This window comes from Rhipicephalus microplus, chromosome 3 (genome assembly GCF_043290135.1).
Source record: "Rhipicephalus microplus isolate Deutch F79 chromosome 3, USDA_Rmic, whole genome shotgun sequence".
Classification (NCBI taxonomy): Eukaryota; Metazoa; Arthropoda; class Arachnida; order Ixodida; family Ixodidae; genus Rhipicephalus; species Rhipicephalus microplus.
Window position 1 is genome coordinate 38,776,672 of NC_134702.1, and position 15,617 is coordinate 38,792,288.

General features: G+C 46.5%; 1 protein-coding gene across 3 annotated transcripts in view; it reads right to left on the bottom strand.

The window, feature by feature from the left end:
• The window catches only part of LOC119161839 (lisH domain-containing protein ARMC9), a 46,701-nt gene that overhangs the window by 25,506 nt on the left and 5,578 nt on the right, over positions 1–15,617 (bottom strand). For 2 of the 3 annotated variants that reach the window (XM_075889265.1, XM_075889263.1), the window contains exons 2-6: positions 5,370–5,595; positions 5,122–5,244; positions 3,776–3,943; positions 2,128–2,283; positions 793–897 (exon numbers count right to left, since the gene is read on the bottom strand). In XM_075889265.1, coding sequence (XP_075745380.1) covers positions 793–897; positions 2,128–2,283; positions 3,776–3,943; positions 5,122–5,244; positions 5,370–5,423 — 606 coding nt within the window. In that variant the 5' untranslated portion in view covers positions 5,424–5,595. Of the gene's footprint in view, positions 1–792; positions 898–2,127; positions 2,284–3,775; positions 3,944–5,121; positions 5,245–5,369; positions 5,596–12,643; positions 12,765–15,617 lie in introns of those variants that run through there. The other variant, XM_075889264.1, reaches the window with a different exon arrangement.

The following is a 15,617-nucleotide window of genomic DNA, read 5'->3' on the forward strand; positions in this document are numbered from 1 at the left end:
GCTTGTTACTTGAACCTTATATAACTCAGAAAGTTATTCTATCAGCTACTTAAAATTATTTCGACCCTTTGTGAGATAAACTGACTGAATGACAGCCTCAGGGAGCATTCGTATATTGTCCGGGGTGTTTTACAGAGTGATTTGGCAGCGCATTGCTGAACTTGTCTAGGTACGCCTGAATTTCAAAAATGCGTAGCGTTCTGCGCAAGTGCCGACCAAACAACATGAGACATAATATAATCAGCAATAATAGCCAAGGATAATCACAAGTGTATGAGTGTGCCATTCATTGGTTTGTCGAATATAGAATATTTCCTTCTTAAGTGCAGCACATGATAGCACCAGATGAATTTTATGTACGTACAAATTTTCAGTTTTGCACATAACTGATGCTTTCTCTCTTGTATGCTGACTAGTTGTCACTTTAGAGCGTCATAATTTGCCAAAGCAGAGTGGCATCAGCATGTGGTTGCCATTATAAACATGTGTCTGAACAATGCAGGTTAGCGCCCGTGTGTGTTGCAATTTTTGGTACGTTGTCATAGTTAAAGTAGTATGAGTGAAAAGAACATTCATGAGAGGTACGACGTACCTGCTGTAGCATTTTACTTGTGCTGGCGACCAATCTGATGTGGTGTTGAACGTGGTAGCTTTAAAAATGGTCAATTAAAAAAAAGGAACAATTGACGTCACCGGTTTCACTATGCAAGAAAAAATGTTGAAAGACACCCAACTGCACTAATAAATGCGGAGCCAGTGCACTACTCTGTTCTAAAATAAAACGAAGGATACGTAGAGGTCCATAAGGCGCGGCTTTGCTCGTTGCTGGTAATGCATCGACAGAGACTCTTGCACAAACTTCTTTAGCCGGCTCTTGAGCTCGTCCACCCAGCTCTCCTGCCAGAAGATACCAGAAAGAAGAAAATATTAAGAAATGTTAGCTTACAACGGCACAAACTGATCACCAGCTAAACTCACACGAAAAAATTGAAACACTGAAAGAGTTTTTTATGAAACAGTAAGTTACTAAACGAACGACAAGAAAATGAGAACACAGGACAAGCCCTTATTCTTTGCATTCCTTTTTTTTTTCTAACAGAAAGCAATAACTGACAACCACCTGTTTGTAGGATGAAGCCACAAGGATATCCGTTGGAATTTCTCAGATTAGAAAGATTTTTCATTGAACAAAAATTTGCTTTAGTTTGGCATACCAAAGAGTTTCTTAAAATTAACTAAAGGGGACTCTGGCACAGCGATCATTCAGCAACCATGAAATGATAAGTAGTACACAGATTTGCCTAGTCTTCATACTTGCAAGCGGGGAATCGCACTTGTGGCTTCGCTTATTGCTTTGTTTCAGTTTTGTTTTCAAGAAAAAAATGAAACCTTTTAAACTTTGCGACCCGATTCGAAAAGGTAAACCTGAAGGATTGGGGTGATGAAGCGCAACTGCTGAACATTTGCAGATTGTTGTTTCGTGACAAAACAGCTTCAAGCGACGCGACCCCAAACGGAGACACAAGTACAAAGATTACACAATACCTGTACTACCCATAATGACCATGCTTGCAATGCATTGCAGCCCCCGTAGACACTAGCGCCAGAGTTCCCTCTAGTGCATTTATAGGAAACTCTACACGGGAAACAAGTTATACGAGCTCACGAGGATGCTAGCAACTGGTCGAGCAAAGGCGTATTAGTCAACAACATGAAGGAAAAGAATACAGAATAGGTGGTTGTCAGCTATCCCTTTCTTAACCCTACCGCCACAAGAGAAAATCGGTAGGACTCATTTCAAAAAAAAAAATATGCAACAGAAACTTTGTCTGACCCTGAAAAGTCACAGCCCACTTTTTAACAGAGCACTTCTGCTAGACTGAACACACCTGCTCTAATCCCTCTGGACAACAAGGTACACTGCAAAGCAACACGTAAACCCTTTGTAGTCTCCCACAATGTATCTGATTATTATCAACACATCACTTCCAACATTCCCTTCAATTTTCAGCATGACTGTGATCTGTTGCTCCTCCAGTGCTGTGTTGTCAAATGAAAACGCTAATTATAATGATAACTTCACCATAATGTACAGAAAAGGATAAGAAGTCAGTACGTGGCACTTGCCTCGAAAATCGGCTTGAACACAGGAAACTGTCTTGGTTTCTGAACATAGGGCAAGGCAAAGTACACCAGGGGATCCTCAGTGCGGGCTTTGATGGACTCTATATATTGGCGGAAGTTGGTCATTGCAGCCTCAGCAGTCATGCTGCCCTGCACGTTCTGGTAAAAAGAAAAAACACATGGTACGTGACACACACTACACTGAAAATTTTAGTTCACTCGCAATTTTTTTTCCCGGCCTTTGCACTAAAATTTATGAAGTGTCTTGCTCAAATGTTGCGCATGCCCCACGAACCTAGGCAAGCGCGCTCGCATGCAAACTTAAATGAATTGATTGTGAATGGTTTAATACCCCCAAACTGCGTGCTAGGTAATAATAGCCATGTTGTAATAAGGATTCCGGATTAGCTCTGACAATCGAAGGTTGTTTAACCCATCAAGATGCTTAGTGTACATAACTTGTTTTTACTGGTATGTGCCAACTAGTGGCTAAGAAAGAACAAGACACATTAAATGAATTGGATCTTCTGCAGAATATATGCCTCCGATCACAAAAATGCACTATATTTCAAGCTTGAAATTTTACCTTATTTATGCAATAACGAAACATGAATGACTTTCGAATGAACAGATCAATGATTATAATTTAATTAAGATTAAGTAATATGAAATACATAAATGAACATCTTATGACATTATATTTGTCACAATAGATTATAGAGTGGCTTGAAATTATACACAAATTTCATGCATCTATGGACAGTTCTTCATATATTGCATCAAAAACGGTTGACACATGCACCCGAAGCATGATACACAAGTGTTCTAGCATTCCAACCCCATTAGCCCTGCTTCTGAGCATGCTCCCAGGGGAAGAGCGGCACCACTATCAAGAGACCAAGAGGAGATATCTGAGAACTACAGTGAACTCACTTCTGAAAACAATGCAAAGACCTGCATCATCATCACAAATCATATGAAGACAATACCGTCGTTAATAAAGTACTGAGAGCGCCCCTGTAAGGTTTGTAACAAATTGAATTAAAATAATAATAAGAATTGTTACAGGGTACACTGAAGCTAATACCTACGAGCGCTAGTTCGAGTATGGTGGTTCAGGCAGTATAGAAACCGATAAATTTCTCAATACTTCCGACTATCAAACGATTTTCTGCTCAGCCTCTTAAATTGAAATATAAATGCAGCAATTCATGAGCCTCACTGAGCAAACTTAAACTCACCATGATTAATTTTCATTTTTAACATGAAATGAGGCATCTTATAAGGTATTTAACTTGTCATGCAATCACCCGTATATTTGTGGAAACTCCCGAATTTAAAGAGATTCACTACTGATCATGTTAACATATTTCCTGATAAATGCAGCACTTCCCCATATTTACAAATGTGTAGAGGGACTTTTTTGCTCTGCTGGATTCAAAAGACGTACAAGTTCATCAAAATTCCCAAAGAAAAGGCAAAATGCCATAAGAACATCTGACACCATAGGCTTTAAAGCTACACGAACCCACATAATACTCGTTCCTGCAGTAAAAGCTGAACGATTGCTCTGCCATGATTCTCATTCATTTTATATGAAACTACACAGTGATAACGTCACAAAAGAGCGGGGACTGAGCCAACAACTTACAGCTTTCTCGGGGTAGCGCTGCGGGTATATGGCAAAGTGCAACCGCAGGTGAAACTCGAGGTCACGGCACACGGCCTCATCGATCATGGTACTTCTAGAAACAACAGAGTCCCAAACAGCGAAAAACTGAGCCTGTTTGCCCTCGTCGAAGTAGCTCAGCAGTTCTTTCTGCACAATAAAGGCAAGGAAAGAGCGTGAGCTTCACAACGATGAAGAAACAAAAAAGTAAGGAACGGTGCATGAAAAAGCCACAGGTTATGATCCTCCAGCAATTCCGATACAGCACTGAAGTATTCAGAGATAGAATTTGCGGATCGTGTTCCTCAAAAAGCGCGATGAAGACATTGCTGGGAATGTAGTCCTACACCTACATAAAAAGAGGGGCGGCTGACATTGCGAATACAGCTTCAACAAAAAATTTCAGTCCACGATAGCTTTTGTTTGTGCATGGCTGGGTAACTGAGCCTGAGTAAAAGTGTGGATGATTTCTAAACAGCAATGGCTGCACCTGGTTTATATGTCTGAAATGTAACGAGGCATGGTATGAGATACCTAATTTCTCATGCAATTATTTTGTAAGGAACGAAATAAGAAAAAAGAAGGGTTGAGCATCGAACGTGTCACCGGAAGTTTGCAGGTTCGGCCCTTGCCTGCCACGGGTTGTCTTTTCATCCACCTAAATTTATGTCATAGTAACTACAATGCAGTTAAATGTCTGTAAATAACATTCCACGTACTTTCTTTGGCTTTGTTGTCTGTGGTTTTCTTAATTAAGGTTTGTGATAAATAAAAAACAAATAAAGAAAACTAGTGCTTCAAGCTGCTTTTACTTGTGCGTGTTTTTATATGCAATTCAATTCTTCACTGCAACACTATAGTTATGGTCCACAGTTGACCACCTATCAACAAGATGTGTAAGACCAGGGACAATTGTTAATAAATCACAACTACGGCACGCAAATATTTCTCATCACATCATCATCTCACTTGTGGAAACTTTGCTCTTTGTAGAAGTGATGTTTTATACATTTTATGAGCTAACAACCACGTCATTACAATTAATAGCAGCCTTTTAGTGTCCCCGACTCAAGCTTGATCTAGCTTGCCCAGACATAAAACACACCACTTCAGCCTGACCCAATGCTAGTGACTCTAGTAAAGCCTGACCAAGCGACCTAGCCAATCGCTTTAGCATGAACCAATATTACCTTTAGAATCTTTTTCAAATAGCAATAAACATTCACTAAGTACTCTGAATGCAAATGAACATTCACCAAATACTCTGAAGGCAATCTGACGCTGCGGAGTAAGTGTATTGCTGTACATGCTGGCCATGCAGACTTTACCTGAACTTTCTGAGTCCGTTCATTCCTGTACGAAGCGAAGCTTTCCTGGATCGGCTTGCCGTGTGCCAGGCATTCCTCTTCGAAGGCCTTTGACACACTGTCGAGCCCCAGATAGTCGAGGTACTGCAAGATGTTTTCTTTAGCACGAGTTCAGTATGCTTTGCAAATATCTCTGAATTAGGGGGAAAAAAATGGCAATGGTGTTTCACTATGAAAAGCAGTATTGTTGAAATGAGACAAGCACTCACCTCTTTCACGATAAAGTTCAACTCCCCTTCGATTGACAGAACAAAGCCAGACATGCTGTTAGCTGCTGTAGGCTCCAATGCTGCAGCCACTGAACCCTACCACACAGATACCGTGCAATTATTTGCACGAACGTGTAGATTTCACAAACTGCACCCAGTGATGAGCCTGTAGGCTGACTCTCCGAGATCATCCCTTCTGACATAAACACGTTGCCATGATGTTGACCTGCAGAGGGAGAGAAACAGAGGGTGAGTGAAAAGTCGGAATGCTGCGTCATTGAGTCGGTGAAGGTTATAGATGCGCTGATGCCTGCTCCACACGCTAGATAGATGTCTCTTGACTACTCTACCTTCTACTCAATTATTTACCTGCGTATGTGCACCCTTCCCTGGGGTAATAAGATTATAGGCTGTAGGAAATAGTTCCACGTTTCCATTTATAACAATAATTAGGTCACCCACGTAAGGTTAACCAGAAGGATAAATGAGATACGCTACCCTGCAATGGGAGAACAAGGAGGGGAAGGTTGAAATATAAAAAGGCAATGAGAGAACACAAATACAACATGTATAACACCACAGTCACTATATTATAAGTGACCACTCTTAAAGCAGAATGTCAATACGCCATAGCATTCGTATATGACAGGAAGAAACACCCACAAAGGCTACAATCACTTGTGCAGGTCTGTCGTCGTTACAATAACTGAGCATAGCCAGTACTCTTAATATCTAGTGGCTTTTGGATTCGTGTTCCATTTCTTATTCATATTCTCACTCCTCTGTCTATGCTATTGACACCTCTCTGATTCGTGAGCTCCACCTGAAATGAAGACCAGAGAATAACCTGTACAACTAAATGTAGTGTGTACCTCTTTTAAGGCAGCAGATTACTAAAGTTTCATTAAGCTGATTAACAATGTCGCACAAAGCAAGCCACATAATTTAGCAAAATGTGTTGGATGCGTCGACTCATTTCGCACTCGTGCTGCCATCTCATTTTCTGAAAAGAACCTTTCTTTTTTACTACAGCTTTTCCAGAACATTTTTCGAATTTTCATTTCTAAATGCAGTGGCAATTAGAACAATACGACAAAGTCCAAAACCTAAAGACAAGTTTGCATAAAATTTTGTCCGGTGTTTGCATACTACAGCTAAATGTATGCCAATAATCTTACATGCATACACAATGTTACGGAGTGGTGTTTCAAATTCATGTGTATAACCCGGAAAACGTGAGAGAAATACCACCTAAGGGCACCAGAGAAAAAATTAGACACTGCATACGATATCTGGCAGTAATGCAAATCAATATAATAATTAATAATAATGTTACGTGAGTAACGAGACAAAGTATTGCGAATATATTCGAAAAATATATTTGCAAGAGCGGTTGCAGCACTGGCCAGTCTGGCTCCGAGCTCGAGCAGCCAGCGAGCCTCATCTTCCTCGTCGGGCGCACACGCGCATTCGCACTATGGTTTGTGGCAGCCTACAGGTAGCATAACCCCCGTCGGCAAAGGCGCCGTCTCGGCGCATCTAGATGTCAAGATCATTGGGCGAGTGGTACTGCTTCAGGCGTGCGACGTGTACGATGTCGGTGGCCCTAGGGGTGGATGAAGACGGCGAGGCAGCAGGAGTGATTTCATAAGTGACGGGAGTCACCTCACGAAGCACTCTGTAGGGCCCTGTGTACCGAGAGAGCAGCTTGTCAGACAGGCCAACGTGCCTGGTCGGAGACCACAGCAGAACCAACGAACCGGGCGAAAAGTGCACATCGCGGTGTCGTTGGTCGTACCGACGCCGTTGGTTTGCTTGGGAGGTCAGAAGGCGAGCACGAGCGGTTTCGCGTGCGTGGGCGGCCCGGCTGATGGCGTCCAGAGCATATTGTGAAGTTGGAGCTGCTGGTAACGGAATCGTCGTATCGAGGGGTAATGTGGGTTCGCGGCCGAACAGCAAGAAAAAAGGGGAGTAACCAGCCGTGTCGTGGCGCGAAGAATTGTAGGCAAATGTCACGTATGGTAAAGCGATGTCCCAGTCAGAGTGATCTGAGGAAACGTACTTTGCAAGCATGTCAGTTAGGGTTCGGTTCAGGCGTTCTGTGAGGCCATTTGTTTGCGGATGGTACGACGTAGTGAGCTTGTGGCGTGTTGCACAAGAGCGTAGGATGTCCGCTATGACTTTCGATAGAAATGTGCGGCCTCGGTCCGTGAGCAGCTGGCGTGGAGCACCATGTTGCAAGATCACGTCGTGTAGAAGAAAATCGGCGACGTCAGTGGCGCAACTTGTTGGAAGGGCGCGTGTGATTGCGTAGCGTGTGGCGTAGTCTGTGGCCACAGCTATCCACCTGTTGCCAGCAGAAGACAGAGGAAAAGGGCCGAGTAAGTCCAAGCCGACGCGAAAGAAAGGTTCCGTAGAAATATCGAGTGGTTGAAGGCGCCCAGCCGGAAGCGTCGATGGTGTTTTGCGGCGCTGACATTCCTCACACGCCGCGACGTATCTTCTGACGGACCGTGCCAGACCTGGCCAATAGAAGCGACGGCGAATCCGGTCGTATGTGCGGGACACACCCAGGTGACCGGCAGTAGGAACGTCATGAAGTTCGTGGAGTACAGCCAAGCGGAGGTGTTTGGGTATGGCAAGCAGCAGAGATGGGCCGTCTGGATGGAAGTTATGCCGGTATAATGTGCCATTCTGGAGTACGAACGAGCGATAGGATCGGTTCGATGGGGAGGAGTCGAGGCGCTCAATGATAGCTCGTAGGGCTGCATCACGGCGTTGCTCGTCGGCTATGTGGTTCAGTTGAGAAACGGAGCACACGCAGGCGTCGTTGTCAGGTATGGTGGCCGATGGGTCAACTGGATAGCGAGAAAGGCAATCGGCGTCCTGGTGCAGGCGTCCAGACTTGTATATCACAGAAAAGGTGTATTCTTGCAGTCGCAGAGCCCAGCGACCAAGTCGACCTGTAGGATCTCTTAAGGATGAAAGCCAGCAGAGCGCGTGGTGGTCGGTGACGACGGAAAAGTGAGTGCCATATAAATATGGACGGAATTTTGAGACCGCCCAGACAAGAGCAAGGCATTCTCGCTCCGTGATCGAATAGTTACGCTCTGCAGGTGTAAGGAGGCGGCTAGCATACGCGATAACGCGGTCGTGTCCCTGTTGGCATTGGGCGAGAACGGCTCCGATACCGTGACCACTGGCATCAGTTCGGACCTCAGTTCGGGCAGATGGGTCAAAGTGGGCGAGGATAGGGGGCGTCGTCAAAAGTGTTATGAGGTGAGAGAAGGCGGCAGCTTGAGTGGACCCCCACGAAAATGGAACGCCTTTCTTCAAAAGATCGGTAAGTGGTTGGGCGATTGCCGCAAAATCTTTCACGAACCGCCTAAAGTAGGAGCAAAGTCCCACAAAGCTCCGGACATCTTTGGCGGATTGGGGTACTGGGAAACTCGTGACGGCACGAATTTTCTCAGGGTCCGGTCTCACACCAGAAGCATCGACAAGGTGGCCCAGCACGGTAATCTGTCGGCGGCCGAAGTGACACTTCGAGGAGTTCAACTGGAGGCCAGCTTTGCGGAAGACGTCGAGAATGGCCGACAGACGCTCAAGGTGGGTCTCAAACGTAGGTGCAAATACGAGGACGTCGTCTAGGTAACACAGGCATGTTGACCATTTGAACCCGTGTAGCAGAGAGTCCATCATACGTTCGAACGTGGCGGGGGCATTGCATAGACCGAAGGGCATAACCTTGAATTGGTATAGGCCATCTGGAGTGATGAAGGCGGTCTTTTCTTGGTCTTTCTCGTCTACGGCAATCTGCCAATAACCAGAACGAAGGTCGATGGATGAAAAGTAGCGTGCGCCGTGGAGACAATCGAGGGCGTCATCAATACGTGGTAAAGGATACACGTCCTTTTTGGTGATTCGATTTAGATGCCGGTAATCGATGCAAAAACGCCATGTGTTGTCCTTCTTTTTAACCAGGACGACGGGTGACGCCCATGGGCTTGATGAGGGCTCAATAATGCCTTTAGTTAACATCTTATTCACTTCAGCTTGAATAATCTGGCGCTCCGACGCGGACACGCGATACGGTCGACGGTGAATGGGAGCAGCATCACCGGTGTTGATGCGGTGCTTTACAAGAGAAGTTTGGCCGAGTGGGCGGTCGTCAAGGTCGAAGATGTCACGGTAGGAAGCTAGAAGGCGTGCGAGAGCGGCTGATTGCGCTGGGGGAAGGTCAGGGTCGATCATGGGACGTATTGACATGTCGAGGCATGTGGCATCGAGTGGGCGACAAGGAAAATTGGGGCATGCGTCGGCTGCGAAAGTGGTGACGTGATCATCGGCTAAGGACCGCAACGTGGCAATTAGGATGCCTTCAGGGAGGACTTGCTTTGTGAAGCCGAAATTTATGACGGGTAGACGGGTCCGGTTGGAGGCTACAGTTACGATGCAGTGAGGGACGGTGACGTCACGTGCCAGTAGGACATCAGGAATCGGCGTGACGATGTAATTCCCATCCAATACGGGTGAGGTCGTGGCAAATTCGGTGAATGTGAGGGCTTTAGGCGGTAAGCGGAGGAAGTCTGTGGCAGAAAGGCCGTGTTGAGGTTCAGGGTGAATATCCGGCTGAAGAGGAAGGTCTAAGCAAAGAGTACCAGCGGAACAGTCGATGAGAGCAGAATGGGTCGACAGGAAGTCCATCCCTAAGATGAGGTCATGAGGACAGTTCTGGAGCACCGTGAATAGAACAGGGATGTAACGGTCGGCGATGCGTATGCGGGCCGTACACATGCCAATGACAGGAACAGTGCCGCCATCGGCCACACGTACAGCTTCGGTAGCAGGGGGCGTGAGTACTTTTCTTAAGCGGCGACAAAGATGAACGCTGATTATGGACACATGAGCGCCAGTATCGACTAGTGCCGACAGAGAAATACCGTCCACGTGTACATCGACAAGATTTTTGTTCGTATGAAGCGTCAATGGAGGGTTTGGTTCAGACAGGGATGATGCAGCACTACCTCCAGGGGCTGCACTGTCTAGTTTTCCGTCGGGTACGATGAAAAGTTAGGCGGCGAGTGATGGCGGCGTGGCTGGGGCGACGGGGAACGACGGCGTTGAGGGGACGGAGAACGAGCAGGAAGGCGGCTGTTAGACGTGTCGAAAGCAGGGGCGGTACGGCTGGACGAATACCGGCGAAGATCTTCATATGGGCTATAAGGTGCGAAAAACTGGCTCCTATGTGGCGGCGTCCAGGAGGCACGGCAGTAGCGGGAGACATGTCCAACGCGGTGGCACCGGAAGCAGATCGGTTTGTCGTCAGGAGTTCGCCATTCCGCCGGGTTGCGAGATCGTGGAGCAACAAATGGGTCACGTCGAGGTGCATTAGTGGGAATTGGTCTGGAGGAGGGGCAAGAGATGGGGCAAGCATCAGGGAACCCGCGGTTGGCGAATTCTTGTCGTACGACCGCCTGAATAACGGAGATCGCGGGGGTTGTCGGTATCGTATGTTCGAAAGAAGTGGGCTGAAGCGGCGCTGGACTTGCTGCTTCAAGTTCCCGTCGAACGATACGCGTTACACTCTGCTCAAAGGGCGGTGTGACGGTAGAATCGGAGCAGGTGGACGTAGCCGCCGTGTTTGGCAACCGAGAAAAAGGAGGGCGCACCCGACGGCTTTTTGCTGTTTCGAAACGGCGGCATTCTTGAATTACACGGTCGATGGTCGAGACGTTAGTGTACACCAGCAAATTGAAGGCGTCGTCCGCGATCCCCTTCAAAACGTGTCCAACCTTTTCAGCCTCAGACATCGCCTCGTCCACTTTTCGGCAAAGAGCGAGAACTTCTTGGATGTATGACACATACGATTCAGTTGGCGACTGGACACGGGTAGCCAGCTCCTGTCGTGCAGCTGCGTGGCGACCGGTCGGGTCCCCAAAGATGTCACGTAGCTTCTCCTTGAACGTGTCCCAGCTGGTGAGTTCGGACTCATTTGTCTCGTACCAGACACGCGGGGTTCCGTCCAAGTAGAAGAGAACATTAGCGAGCATCATGGTAGGGTCCCAACGGTGAGTTTGACTGACCCGTTCATAAAGGCGAAGCCATTTGTCGACGTCGAGGCCAGGTTGCGCAGAAAATGTCCCGGGATCACGTGGTGTTTGGACGGCGACAAAGGTTGTCGGAGAAGCCGCAGATGATGAAGCGGACGCGTTGTCACTGGAAGCCATGGCGGAAAGCTGGAGGATGCGGCCACTGCGGAGCTGCGTGGTGAGGACGGGGATCGTTCCACCTCCACCAAATATGTTACGTGAGTAACGAGACAAAGTATTGCGAATATATTCGAAAAATATATTTGCAAGAGCGGTTGCAGCACTGGCCAGTCTGGCTCCGAGCTCGAGCAGCCAGCGAGCCTCATCTTCCTCGTCGGGCGCACACGCGCATTCGCACTATGGTTTGTGGCAGCCTACAGGTAGCAATAATAATAAAAATATCTGCAGTTTAACCTTCCAAAACTACATCACTGAAAGACACCGTAGTAGAAGGAGAGTTGTGGGGTTTAACGTCCCAAAACCACCATATGATTATGAGAGACGCCGTAGTGGAGGACTCCGGAAATTTTGACCACCTGGGGTTCTTTAACGTGCACCCAAATCTGAGCACACGGGCCTACAACATTTCCGCCTCCATCGGAAATGCAGCCGCCGCAGCCGGGATTTGAACCCGCGACCTGCGGGTCAGCAGCCGAGTACCTTAGCCACTAGACCACCGCGGCGGGGCACCGTAGTAGAAGGCTCCGCAAATTTCAAACATCTGCGATTCTCTACCGTGCACCTTAATCTAAGTACACAAGCCTCAAACAAAGTAACGTAATCAACAGTGCACTGATTTGGGCCAGCCATTGGCACATTCTGAAGCACCTAATAAAGTTCATCCATCTATCTATCGATCCATTTATACATTGGCGAGGAAACAGTGCTCTTGAATGACACAGGAGGATTTGTAACAAGCCATGAGTCATTCTTCTTTGCCTTGTTTCTTAGATTTGTATGTGCATGCTAACCAGACAGAATAACCTTTTTTTAAATTTGAAAGTTGTCGATTTTTATTGCACCAAAGACATGAGAAATTAAGAGAGATGTGTCCAATAAGGTTCAGCCCAAGTTCAGCATGTAGACAAGTTTTGTGCTGATTGGTGCATGTGATAACGTGTGGCACATGTGTCAAGAGTGTTGATTGCAAATTAAGCTAGAAGTTTATTAAAAATGGCCTACCTTCCATCGTACGGCGTGTGAAAGAGCCATGGCGCGGCCTTTTCTTGAGCACTGCTGATTACTTCAAGAATCCTGCTCAAGAGTATGCATCATCGATTTTGACGTACTGATACCTTAAAAAAAAACCCCGTTTTTCATTTTATGGTTGTTGATATATGGCTAAATGTCGCATGGAAGGAACGATTCCAAACACGATTTGCGATCGAATAATGAGGTAGACGTGCTTTACACATTTGTCTTGGTTGTGTAGACGCGTCCGCGAAGAGGCACGCCTTTTCTGCCTTGTTTGACGACATCAAAAACGAAAGGTATTCACAAGTAGCCTCAGCCAGCTGAGCGCCGTGTTGCTGCATTACGCGTTCGTAGTTTAATCCAGCAGGAAAATCGAAACTCGTCAAGGAACAAGATACTCCTTAAATAATTGGTTATATTAATTGTCTGTCATACGACACAGCTGCAATTAAATAAGGAATTTCACGCTACTACGCTAACATAATTAACTTTGGGAACTCAAATGTTGCTTTGCCGGCTCACGTAAACTTCGTTTGCACCTACTCGCGGTTTGTGGAAGCACATTTTCACTTGATAACTACTTCAGGTAAATCTATCTGATAACACGTGCGCTACACGACGTTTTGGGCGCTTACGCTGACCACAGAACACCTATGCGCCGACCACAGAGGCTAACAAAGCGAGTGCGGTAACCACGGTAACTACACCAACTAAGCGCCAAGTGAGTCGAAGCCAGCGGAGATTTGCAATAGAAGTGCAGCCGCCGCAACGTACGCCAGATTATGCTCATTCGAGTTTGTATGTAAAGCTAAAAAAAGAAACTGTAAATTTTATCGCATAAAATAACCAAAGCTATAGCAATAAGCGCAACAAAGCATATGCTTTATGGTGCGAACGGGAAGTAATCACTTTATACGAAAGATCTGGTACGCGGGTGTTTTGAATACAAATAAAGATTGCTAACTCGCTGCGTACGCGTCTAACGCTTACTGAATGTGAAATATCGAAAACAACGAAGCCGTACATCGTCACACTCATGCCTTCCTCTGGTTACACTACTGTAAAAATTAGTTAGATAACGTAGATGACCCTGCACGTGCCCAATGCCGCTCTGCATGGTGTCGTGGTGCGTCTGCGAGGTGCAGTGCGCATCAGTTCCTTCGTTGGCTCGCGAACTCAGGGTGAGAGCTCAGGGGCTTTTGTTAATATAAAGTTATTTTTCATTTGCTGACATGAAGGGTCAATGTGGCATGATATAAAGATGCTCGCTTTATACCTGCACAAAGGCACGAAATAAATAAACAAAATGGGAGAGGCCTGACGACATGGTCATGAAGCCTAATGTGGTAGGAAGCTTCTGTGAAACGTTACCCCTTCCCCCCCTCCCTTTTCTTTAGGAAATAAGTTCCCGGCTACGGGCCTGACTTGAATACATGTGCATGAGTGGATACGTACACAAATATGCAATTATTTCGGCGGATAGATAGATAGATAGATAGATAGATAGATAGATAGATAGATAGATAGATAGATAGATAGATAGATAGATAGATAGATAGATAGAAACTAGTGCTGGTGCAGAGAATACAAAGAAAAGCTGTTAGAAAGAGAGGAAACGCCTTCGGCCCGAAAGTGCGAATGTGCTAGTTGTTGACGCCGCGAGGAGTCACGTACCATCGCACGAATAAAAATGTCCGCACTAAATTATGAAAAAAAAGAGAGAGAAGAGGAAACAGAAAGGTACTCAAATGCGGTGAGCGGCTCGAAACAAAGAGAACGTGTGCCTCGTTGCGCGTGCGCTCGTCGTGGCGATTCTGAGAAACGACCACTTTAGCTTATTTTTATTTTTCTCGCGCAGGACACACTCGGTGGAGGAGCACGTGCGACCTGTGAACCGGAGGTCACGCGCCCTGTCTCGTAAATAGGTCAGGGCCGACTTTTGCGCGATCAGTCGCTATTACCGGAGCGTTCCAATTTTGTCGCCACGTTACGCGTTAGTTTCGAATAATATATAGGAGGAACACTACATTGGCGGTGTATCCTGATAGTGTGTCCTGAGTGTGCTCAAGCTTTCCATTTCAGGAGCGTAGCCAGATTTAAAAAAAAATTTTCGGGGGGGGGGGGGGGGGAAGGGAGAGGAACTTAAACCAAACATTTAGTATGTTCGTACGTGCGTTTTTATGTCTGCGTGTATACATACGCAAGCGAAGTTGAAAAACTTCGGCAGTTCAATCACCCTCCCCACCCTCCCCTTGGTTTTACCCTTGTCCCGTTTGTCTGGTAGGAAGAAGCGGTGGGATGTTGGAAGTGGAACTGGTTCAGTACTTACTCTGGTACGAGCAGCGGAATTGATAACTAGGAACAAAGAGAGGACCAGACTAGGACGTCGCTGTGCTAACAACTGTTTGTTGGCCAAGGCCACGGTAAAGAGAGCCACTAACAGTTTTTATAGTTGGTGATTTGGTGCCATTTCTAGCGATTTTGTGACCCTGTACAAAAAGTATGGGCGTACAGTTGCAGCGGAAAAAGACTGGTCCAAGTGACCGGTTGCAACAGTGCGACACGAGGCGCTCCGTTTTTTGCGAGCGCGCCGATATCGACAGTGCCAAGTGCATTCCACTTTTCCATGTAGGGGCGGCCGGCGGAAAGCACCCCAACATGCAGCCCTTTTGGGCAACTGCATAAAGATACGGTTGTTCGCAAGTTCAATGAGAGAACAAAAAAGGATATAGTGTGCCCACCCACGTGTGGTCATAAGCAATGATACGGGCTTTCGGATGGGCCACGCAAGATGGGCTGTGCTATCCGCTGGTCCGGCGGCCACCCCTACATTTGAAAAAATGGACTGTGCTTGTTAGTCTCTTTGTCAGCGTCCTCGTGAACAACAGCGCCGCGTGTCGCAATCGTGCGGATACCGTTTATTAGTGCTAACATTTTTTCGTTGAGACTGTACATAATCTCG